Source organism: Protobothrops mucrosquamatus, unplaced genomic scaffold (assembly GCF_001527695.2).
Source record: "Protobothrops mucrosquamatus isolate PMUCROS unplaced genomic scaffold, P.Mucros_1.0 scaffold4052, whole genome shotgun sequence".
Lineage (NCBI taxonomy): Eukaryota > Metazoa > Chordata > Lepidosauria > Squamata > Viperidae > Protobothrops > Protobothrops mucrosquamatus.
In genome coordinates, this window is record NW_015389983.1 from 82,224 (window position 1) to 93,208 (window position 10,985).

Sequence of the window (10,985 nt, forward strand, 5' to 3'; positions counted from 1 at the left end):
ATCGGATCGCCCGATGATCGATTTATTCTGCCAGCTTTCTTACCATTTCCACCGCACAACTGTAGATGAGCTTTTCGGCGGTGACGCTGTTGATTTCATCGACAAAACGCTGCTTATCTGAGAAAAACTGGTTCAGCTTTTCGGTCAGCTTCTTGCACATGGCGATGCAGAATTTGTACCTCTCGTTCAGATTTTTGACCACTGCAAAAGAAAGAATCCGAAGCAAAAAATGCAGTCAGCAAAAAAAATTCCCATTTGGTTCTTTGGCTGCTATTGACAGAACGAGAGAGGTTAAGAGCAGATTTCTAATCCCCAGGAGGGTGCAGGAGACCAATATATACAAATCAACAAATCTCACTCATCACAGCTACCTTTGGTCTTAGCAACCCTTTCCTTCTGGGCCAGGGGTGTCCACAACCGTGGCAACTTTAAGACTTGTGGACTTCAACTCCCAGAATGTATTGGTTTAAGCCTCAATTAAGAAGACTGGACACCACATTTTTGTGTTGAACAGATGTGTCGATTAATAATAATAATCTGGCCCTTTGTGACATGAATTGTGGCAAGTCACATCCTGCCCACCGCCCTAGTCACTAATGCATCTCTTAGTTAATTTACAATATCCAGTTGTGAGACCGCTAACAAAGTAACCCCCTAGGTCAGGGGTGGTCTCCAACTTTAAGGTGGTTTGGCAACTTTATGATTCAGGGACTTCAATTCCCAGAATTCCCCAGCCAGCACTTGGCAACTTTCAAGGCTTGTGGACTTCAACTCCCAGCATTTCCCAGCCAGCACTTGGCAACTGCAATTCCCAGAATTCCCCAGCTACCAATTGGCAACTTTAAGACTTGGAGATTTCAACTCTAACCAAGGCAAAAGGGTAGCAAAATTGGGTGTACTCATGCAATGATTCACTTAATGGCCACATGGCAATTGTGTCGTAAGTTAAGGTCTACCGAGAATCGAGGCAGAGATGTAAAGGTGCAAGGTGCAGCTACTTAAAAAGGGTTGTTGACAGGTGCCCTTTTCTAAATAGCAATGTTGCAATATCTGAGGGGTTGCCACAAAAAAGAGGTGTGTGTGTGTGTGTGTGTGTGTGTGTGTGTCAGCCTAACCTCCAAAGCACCCGAAGGCAGGACAAGAAGCAACTAACCAAGGACAGAAGCAACCTGGAATTAAGGAGAAACTTCCTGACAGTGAGAACAATTATCCAATGGAACAACCTGCCTCCAGAAGTTGTGAATGCCCCAACACTGGAAGGCTTTTAAGTAGAGACTGGACGACAATTTGTCTGAAATGGTACAGGGTTTCCTGCCTGAGCAGGGGGTTGGACTAGAAGACCTTCAAGGTCCCTTCCAGATCTGTTATTCTGTTCAATGTTATCTGGAAAAAGACAGGCTCTAAGTGTTGTTACCCAACATTGCTTACTTTTCTAAGGACCCATGGCCCATTGTGTAACATAGCACACTCCCTGCAAAATAACAGGCTTGGCAGGCATGCAGCCACAGAAGCTTCCCAATTCAGGAGTGGTGATCTGGCAACAAAATGGCTATTGCAGATAATGTCCACCCTCTGGTAATCTGAAGGCATCTATTTGAGTAACGCCCCGAAACTCATCTGTAATGTTTTGCCTTTACAGATAGTTTAGTGACTGTTCGAAATTACAAGGGCACTAAAAAAAGTAATTTATGAGCCTTTTTCACACTTACGACCCCTGTAGCGTTCCCACGCTCATGTGCTCAACATTCGGACACTGGGCAAGTGACTCATATTTATGATGGTCACTGTGTCCTGGGGGGGTGTCATGTGCTTTCTCTTTTGCGACCTTCTGACAATGGGGAAGCTAGATTCAGTTAACAACGGTTTGACTCATTTAAGAACTGCAGAGATTCGCTTAACAACGGTGGCAAGAAATGGAGCAAAACTGTCTTGCTTAGCTGGGCTCAGTGGTGGCCGTAAGTGCGAGGACTACTTGTCCTTCCAACAGGACTAGGTGAAATAAAGAAAGAAAAGAAAAGAAACTTCCTGACAGTTAGAACAATTAACCAGTGGAACTCCTTGCCTCCAGAAGCAGTGAATGCTCCAACCCTGGAAGTTTTTAAGAAGAGACTGGACAGCCATTTGTCCGAAATGGTAAAGGGCAAGGGTAGGCAACCTTGGCTGTTTTTATGACTCGTGGACTTCAACTCCCAGAATTCCTGAGCCAGTCATGCTGAGGGGAAAGGGAGAGGTTTCCATGCTGGCTGAGGAATTCTGGGAGTTGAAGTCCATGAGTCATGAGGGGGCCATACTTCTCCCATGCTGGCTCAGGAATTCTGGGAGTTGAAGTTCATGAGTCACGAGGGGGCCATAGTTCTCCCATGCTGGCTCAGGAATTCTGGGAGTTGAAGTCCATGAGTCATAAAAGAGCCAAGGTTGCCTACCCCTGGTATAGGGTTTCCTGCCTGAGCAGGGGGTTGGACTAGATGACCTTCAAGGTCTTTTCCAACTTTATTATTATTATTATTAATTACTACTACTACTACTACTACTACTACTACTACTACTACTACTACTATTATTAGAAAAATGTAGCGTCGCCAGCAGAAAAGAATTCGCACTTTGTAACCCTCAACCACCAGAGGCCGGTTGGGACTCCGAGATTGAAAAAACGTTCTGGAACTTTCTGCGGAAGGAACGTCGTCGGGCTCACCTTGCTTCACCGCGGTCGAGAGATTCAGCTTGGCTGACTTGATCTGGGCTTTGGCCAGGTGCAAGGAGGAGGCCAGGAGCTGGGCTGCCTTCATGTACAGAACCAGCTGCTCAACTTGCCTAGATAGGAAGACAACAGGACAATGTCAACAACCTTTTCGTGGCTCAATTTGGCCACTCAGCCACGGACAATCTATTTGGCCAGGGGTTGGTTTTTTTTGGAATAATAGTTTATGAATTTTCCAATTTCAGATTTGAATATTTAAAAAGCAACGTGGTGACTGGGTTCATCAATAGCTCAGTAACAACGTTGTTGTTAGTCGCGAAGTCGTGTCCGACCCATCGTGACCCCATGGACAGGCCTTCCTGTCCTCTACCATCTTCTACCATTTAAGTCAATATCTTTACAGGCGGCTGTTACGTATAAGTTGGGTTGACAAGATCGGAAATGAGGAGGTGATAAGCCGCCTGGGAAAGCCAAGGGAAATCATCAAGACAATTAAAAAACGAAAATTAGAATATTTCGGACATGTAATGCGACACCCAGAAAAATACGGCATACTCCATTTAATCCTCCAGGGAAAGATTGAAGGCAAACGAGGTCCAGGCAGAAAAAGAACATCGTGGCGTCAAAATCTAAGGGATTGGTTTGGACAAAACTCAGCAGCACTTTTTCGTGAGACTGGTGATAAAAACAGGATCGCCAACGTCCGATAACGGATATGGCACAAGAAGAAGAACAACAACAATATCTTAGTACAAATCTCAGGCTACAACATCAAATGTTTCTTCTCTTTTTCCCCTTAACCATTACTGTCTCATGTTCAGGTTGGTACATTTCTAATTATATCAGTTCAATAAGGACATCATTATTACATTGACCAATACGTTTTTAGCTTATGTGTATCTTAATTACATTCAATCTTCATAAACCATCCATATCCTGTTATTGATTTTTAGTCAATTTTTTAAATTTCTTGTCAATATTCCAATTTAACCTTTGATATTTATAATTTTCAGAACTTGGGGTAACCCAAATTTCCCTTATTTCACTAGATAACGAACTATATAATATCCAAAATACACATTTTATCTATTCTGTTCTATTTCCTAAGAGTTATCTATTTCTGTTATCTGTTCTATTTCCTAAGAGTTATCTATCTATTTCCCACCATATTAAATCGTCTACTTAATAACACAATATCCCCTTTAATAAATCAAAAAACATTAAATATATTGCCTAGATCAAACATGTCAAACACAAGGCCCGGGGGCCGGATGTGTCCCGCAAAGTGGTTTCATGTGGCCCGCGAAGCCATCCTGGAAACAGTGAGGGAACGGCCCCCGCTGCCTTGGCCCTGGCCCAGCCGGGAGCCAATGTACAATTTTGTGGTGGCCATCTATGCTGAAACGCATTCAGTCTTAGCTCCACAAGGCCGTCTGGAAACAGCGAGGAACCAGCCCCTGCCACGTTGGCCCCGCCCCCCTGGGTGCCTGCTGGGGAGGGGTCACCCTTTGTGGGGAATGAAGAAATGGACCCTGCTTTGGCGCTTGCCCCGGTCCCACCCCCTTCTGCCAGAGACCCTCAGATCTGTCCCACTCCTGCCCAGGCCCCCACAGGCACCCTGGACGCGAACGATGTAGAGCTGGCTGTGCCCACCCAGTAGGCCACACCCACTCCATCCACGCCCACCCAGTAGGCCACACCCACCTGCCCCCCCGAAGGCAACCGTAATGCTGATGCGGCCGTCAATGAAATTGAGTTTGACACCCCTGCTCTAGATTAATCAATAAATCAAACATATTCGTTGTCATTTAATGTTTAATTTTCTTTTCCTATTTGGCCAGGTTTGGTTAAAGCAGGAATGCTCGAAAAAGAAGCCAGTCAGAGCTGAAGAAGCTTCTGGGAGGAGAAGCGAAACGTCTTCAAAGATAAGGGGACTGGAGGCTAAAGCATATAAGGAACGGTTGCTGGAATTGGGTATGTCTAGTTTAACGAAGAGAAGGACGAGGGGGGACATGATAGCAGCCTTCCAGTATCTCAGGGGCTGCCCCAAAGAAGAGGGAGTCAAGCTATTCTCCAAAGCACCTGAAGGCAGGACAAGGAGCAACGGGTGGAAACTCATCAAGGAGAGAAGCAAACCCAGAACTAAGGAGAAATTTCCTGACAGTTAGAACAATTTAACCAGTGGAACAACCTGCCTCCAGAAGTTATGTATGCTCCAACACTGGAAGTTTTTAAGAAGAGACTGGACAGCCATTTTTCTGAAATGGTGTAGGGTTTCCTGCCTGAGCAGGGGCTTGGACTAGATGACCTCCAAGGTCCCTTCCAACTTTATTATTATTATTATAATAATAATAATAATAATAATAAACAACGGAAGTCCAGTTGCCTTTTGAAAAGCACCTTTGGGATAAACTATGACCTGGATGGCTGAGAATCTCCATGGACATTTAGCCATGCGCTTTGGGTTGAACACCCTTCGGATGGTGAGGGAGGATGAACGGATTTCCAGAAAACATGGCAGGCTACAAAAACCATCTGCGCTTCAGTTGGAGATGCAGACAACACGGGACTCATCCCCAACAGCCTGCGCCCGTCTCCAACAGGGAAGGGACCCAGGGCAGAAAACATCCTGCATCCACCCCCATTTGCACCACTCAGGTGACCCTGAGGACACAGGTAAGACTCCAAGTGGCCTCAACGACTCTCCAAAAGAAGGCAAACAACCGGCTGTCTGCAAGGAGTATAAATCTTTCCATTCCCCCACCATCCGGTCAGAGCTGAAGAAGCTTCTGGGATGAGAAGCGAAACGTCTTCAAAGGAAAAACAAGAAAGTCCATCAAACATCAACATCTGCCTATTCCCCGGTCTTTGGGAAGGACTCAACAGGCAGACAAAAACGCCAAACCCAGTTTGAACATTTGGTGGACTGTGCAACGAATTACAGCAGACCAGCCTTTTGAGATTGGCGGCCTGGAGCAGGGAGAGGGTGGAAAGGAGGAATGGTTTTGTGCGTGTGTGTGTGTGTGGGGGGGGTAAATGCATGCACACACCTGCAGTCGAACACCCATTGCTCACGTGAGTGGGGCCGTGGGTGCTTGCGCAAGTGTGGCTAAGAGCGCCTTTGACGGTGATGCAAATTAGGAGGAAGAAGTAATGGTAATGATGATGCAACAGTTTGTGGTGGGGCTGCAAATGCTCACACTGATGCTCAACACGAGTGGGGCTATGCGCGTGTGCACACGAGGGCGCCGGCCAGCCACTCACACGGCCTAGTGGCCAATAGGCCGCGGTCCGGTGTGTAGGCTGCGGCCCACAGGTTGGGGGGCCCCTGAATTATAGCAATAATAATATCCTGGCTTTTGCAGTTAATTTAAAGCCTGTTTGCTTAACTGCCGCATACACTCAACAATCATGCCAATTTACTTAATGACCGCTGCAAAAAGGCAATAAAAATTGGTCACAATCATGTGGCGGCTCGCTTAACGACTGTAATCCTGGGCTCAATTACGGTCGTTAAGTCGGGGACTACCTGCAGACTCCTGGACCCAACTTCTGTTTTACAATTCAAAGGCTGTGTCAGCAACTGGTCTTATTAAAACACAGTTGTACTCAATCCACAAAAGCATTCAGCATTAAAATAACTGGACAAGCCAGGATATTATGGTTTGGCATTTTTGTCCACCGACTGAGACCTTAGATGCAGGGGTAGGCAACCTTGGCTCTTTTATGACTCGTGGACTTCAACTCCCAGAATTCCTGAGCCAGCATGGCTCAGCATGGAAACCTCTCCCTTTCCCCTCAGCATGGCTGGCTCAGGAATTCTGGGAGTTGAAGTCCACAAGGCATAAAGGGGGCCATAGTTCCCCCATGCTGGCTCAGGAATTCTGGGAGTTGAAGTCCACGAGTCATAAAAGAGCCAAGGTTGCCTATCCCATCCTTAGAGGTATCATTGCAGGATGTCAGCCGTGCCAACTAAAACTGCCCTTTGCAATTGACTGATGGAATTGTGTCAATTCCAATGGTGTTTAAGTGGTGCTCCAGATGTGTTGGGTTTGCACTCCAGGCACCAATCCCTATTGGTACTACTTTTGCTTTCTTTTGCTACAGCCGTTCTATTTTTATTTGCAGCTCTTTGTATTTTGTATCGTTATTAAATTATTATCCAATTTCTTTGCTCTCCATCTCCAGGTTCAAGGAGACTCTGAGAGGATAAAAAGCCAGACTGCTCCAGATTGTGGGTGCACCTGTAGGGCAATCTGCCAGGTGGGCCTGCATCAACTCAACTCAAGCAAGCTAGGACTAAGGAGAAATTTCCTGACAGTGAGAACAATTAACCAGTGGAACAACCTGCCTCCAGAAGCGGTGAATGCTCCAACACTGGAAGTTTTAAAGAAGAGACTGGACAGCCATTTGTTCGAAATGGTATAGGGCAGAGGTCCCCAACCTTTTGGGCACCAGGGACCGGTTCCGTGGAGAAGGGTTTTTCTGTGGACTGGAGAATGCGTGGTTTTGTGTGCTGCCTGTATCCCAGGGATGGGGCTTTGCTTGTTTGTGCAGACCAGTTGCTGGCATGCTGTGGCCCGGTATTGGTCCATGGACTGGGGGTTGGGGATCCCTGGTATAGAGTTTCCTGCCTGAGCAAGGGGTTGGACTAGAAGACCTCCAAGGTCCCTTCCAACTTGGTTATTCTATTCTATTCTATTCTATTCTATTCTATTCTATTCTATTCTATTCTATTCTATTCTATTCTATTCTTAATTCTTATTCTATTCCATTCTATTCCTAATTCTTATTCTATTCCTAATTCTTATTCTTATTCTATTCCTAACTCTTATTCAATTCTTATTCAATTCTCATTCTATTCTATTCTATTCTATTCTATTCAATTCTCATTCTATTCTATTCTATTCTATTCTATTCTATTCTATTCTATAGTCCTCCTATTGTTCTATTTTATTCTATTCTACACTTATTTCTATTCCTATTCTTAACATATTCTCACCTTTCCTCTACAAAGTGTGAAATCGTGTGGGGAACCTATATATATATATATTTATAAAAGTTACTGGCCACCCATTTTACCTCGGGGTAACCTGGACAGCTTACAATCATAAAAAAATAAAATAAAAACTGCACAAAGATTAAAAAAAAAGCGTAAATAAATTGTCGAATGTTTCGAAACCATTTTGATAACAGCGAGAAGTTGGAACACGAACCGCCCCGGGCGGGAAGAGATTTCCACGAGAGAGAGCCAGGCGTTTTGAGGAATTACCCACCCCCAGTCTTTGCTTAGCTGGCTGATCTGATCCACCACGATGCTCTCCTGGATCTGGTAGAGGGACACGGCGGAGCTGCAGAGCTCTGGGTTGCCACTCCGAATAGCCGTCAGGTCCAGCACGCACTCCGTGAAGGCCAGCATCAAATTCAAGTGGCGCAGCGTGTCGGTGTGCTCTCTCTGGAGGGAAGCAAGCCAAAGTCGAGCTTAAATTTTATTTGCCCCCAATAATCTGGGTCCTCATTTTACCGACCTCGGAAGGACGGAAGGCTGAATTAACCTTGAACCGGTCAGGATCGAACTTCCTGGCTGTGGGCAGTCAGTCAGCCTGCAATGCTGCATTCTAATCACTGCGCCACCACGGCTTCCTTCCTTGTTTCCCTTCCTTCTCGTCGTCCTTCCTTCCTTTCCCAAGCAATAGCACTTATATACCGCTCCACAGGGCCTTTTACAGCCCTCTCTAAGTGGTTTACAGCAGTGGTTCTCAACCTTTTTAATGCCACGACCCCCAACCGGTCGTAAGTCGAGGACTAAACCGGTCGTAAGTCGAGGACTACCCAACCGGTTGTAAGTCGAGGACTTTCCCTGCCTGGGAGCGCCGCGCATGCGTGGTTCCGCCCCCTGCGCCGGCCGAGGCGTAGCTGGCAAGTGGCAGAGACGGAGCAGGCCGACCACCAGCTGGCCCAGCCCAAGGGAGGTAAGGCACCCGCCGGAAAAGGGGAAAAAAAATGGCGGACAGCCTTGCTTGGCGACCCCCGTGAAATGGTTGATCGACCCCAAATGGGGTCGCGACCCATAGGTTGAGAACCGCTGCTTTACAGAGTCAGCATCTCGCCCCCCCCAACAATCTGGGTCCTCATTTTACCGACCTTGGAGGGATGGAAGGCCAAGTCAACCTGGAGCCGGACAGGATCGAACTACCGGCAGCCGGCAGTCAGCAGAAGTAGCCTGCAATACTGCATTCTAACCACTGCACCACCAAGGCTCTTATGACACTAAACCAATGATTGTAATTTGAGGACCCCCTGTGTACCCCCTTAACCTTGAACTGGAATGTCTCTCTCAACCCCGTACCTCCATCAAAGTTTCTTCCGGCAGTTCTGGAGCTTCAAAGCTGGGAGGGGATGCGCCGTACGGCATGTACTTCAAGCAAGGTGCTGCCTCGGCGCTGGGAGGAGAGGAACCCATGTAAATTCCGGGCGGAGAGCCCATCAGGACCCGGCCACTGGTAGAACAGAGGGAGCCTCCCGAGCTGTTAGAGCCAACTAAAAGGCAGGAAGAAAAAAAAAAGACTCATCACAACACACTCTAAAGAACCGCGTGAGCTTAATATAGCCTTCCCATAGAAGAGAATATTGGTAGCTCATGTTTTTGAACTGTGGCGTCCTTGCCGCTGGCTGAGTTTGGTGGTTTCCTTGCAGATGTTTTATGACCCAGCTAGGTAGCATCATCAGTGCTAGAAGGGAGTAGGGTTTGCAGGGGGGAGGACGAGGAGGACTGTGGGGGTCCTTGGTGCTCTCTGAGCTGGGTGGTTTTCCTGCAGACGTTTCATGACCCAACTAGGTAACATCATCAGTGCTAGCAGAGAGGAGGAGGAGGACGACAATGGCGTCCTTAGTGCTCTCTGAGTTTGGTCATTTTCTTGCAGACGTTTCATGACCTAGCTAGGTAGCATCATCAGTGCTAGAAGGGAGGAGGAAGAGGAGGACGACTGTGGGGGTCCTTGGTGCTCTTTGAGCTGGGTGGTTTTCTTGCAGACGTTTCATGACCCAACTAGGTAACATCATCAGGGCTAGAAGGGAGTGGAGTTTACAGAGTGTAAGATAAGGAGAAGGCAGGAGCAAAGAACTGGAAGAGGAGGACTGTGGGGTCCTTGGTGCTCTCTGAGCTGGGTGGTTTTCTTGCAGATGTTTCATGACCCAGCTGGGTAACATCATCAGGGATAGAAGGGAGGAGGAGGAGGACTGTGGGGTCCTTGGTGCTCTCTGAGCTGGGTGGTTTTCCTGCATACATTTCATGACCCAACTAGGTAACATCATCAGTGCTAGCAGGGAGGAGGAGGGGAAGGACGACAATGGGATCCTTGGTGCTCTCTGAGTTTGGTGGTTTCCTTGCAGTTTCATGACCCAGCTAGGTAGCATTATCAGTGCTAGAAGGGAGGAGGAAGAGGAGGAGACTGTGGGGGTCCTTGGTGCTCTCTGAGCTGGGTGGTTTTCTTAACAGACATTTCATGACCCAACTGGGTAACATCATCAGGAATAGAAGGGGGGAGGAGGAGGAGGACTGTGGGGTCCTGGGTGGTTTTCTTGCAGACGTTTCATTACCAAATTAGGTAACATCATCAATACTTGAAAGGATGGGGGGTTGGCTCTGTTTATATATATTAGCAGCTTGCCCTGTCAATGTTCATGGGAGAAATTTTCTTCTTCTTAGTAGTTCCTCCATTAGGCTGTTGTTTATTGTAGCCACTGTGTAAAAACAGAGAGAAAACCCTACTCCCTTCTAACACTGACGTTACTTGGTTGGGTAATGAAATGTCTGCTAAAACACAACCAAGCTCAAACAGCACCAAGGACTCCATAGTCAAGACTGCATCTGCCCTGCAGGGCCTCTACATGAAATGGTATAGGGTTTCCTGCCTGAGCAAGGGGTTGGACTAGAAGACCTCCAAGGTCCCTTCCAACTTTATTATTATAACCTATACTGAGCGAGGGGCTGTTCAGTTTTAACATAGATGGAATTTTAACACAGCTGGAATACCGCATGCAGTTTTGGTCACCACATTACAAAAAAAAGATGTTGAGGCTTTGGGGAAAAAATGCAGAGAAGGGCAACTGAGAGGATTAAAGGCCTGTAGACAAAAAGGTATGAAGAACGGTTGCAGGATTTGGGTTTGGGCATCCTAGAGAAAAGAAGGACTGGGGGGGGGGGGGAACATGATAGCTGTCATGTGTCTGAGTAACGAAACACTTAAAAGGACTTTCAGGCATGTTTTCTCCTAAAAGCATTTAT

General features: G+C 46.9%; 1 protein-coding gene across 1 annotated transcript in view; it reads right to left on the reverse strand.

Moving 5' to 3' along the window:
• Positions 1-10,985, reverse strand: part of ULK2 (unc-51 like autophagy activating kinase 2) — a gene marked incomplete at its 5' end in the record, with an annotated part of 56,514 nt that overhangs the window by 7,444 nt on the left and 38,085 nt on the right. Inside the window, 4 exon segments of the mRNA XM_015827899.1 lie at positions 44-201; positions 2,693-2,811; positions 7,975-8,153; positions 9,048-9,238. Of these exon segments, the coding sequence (XP_015683385.1) occupies positions 44-201; positions 2,693-2,811; positions 7,975-8,153; positions 9,048-9,238 (647 nt within the window).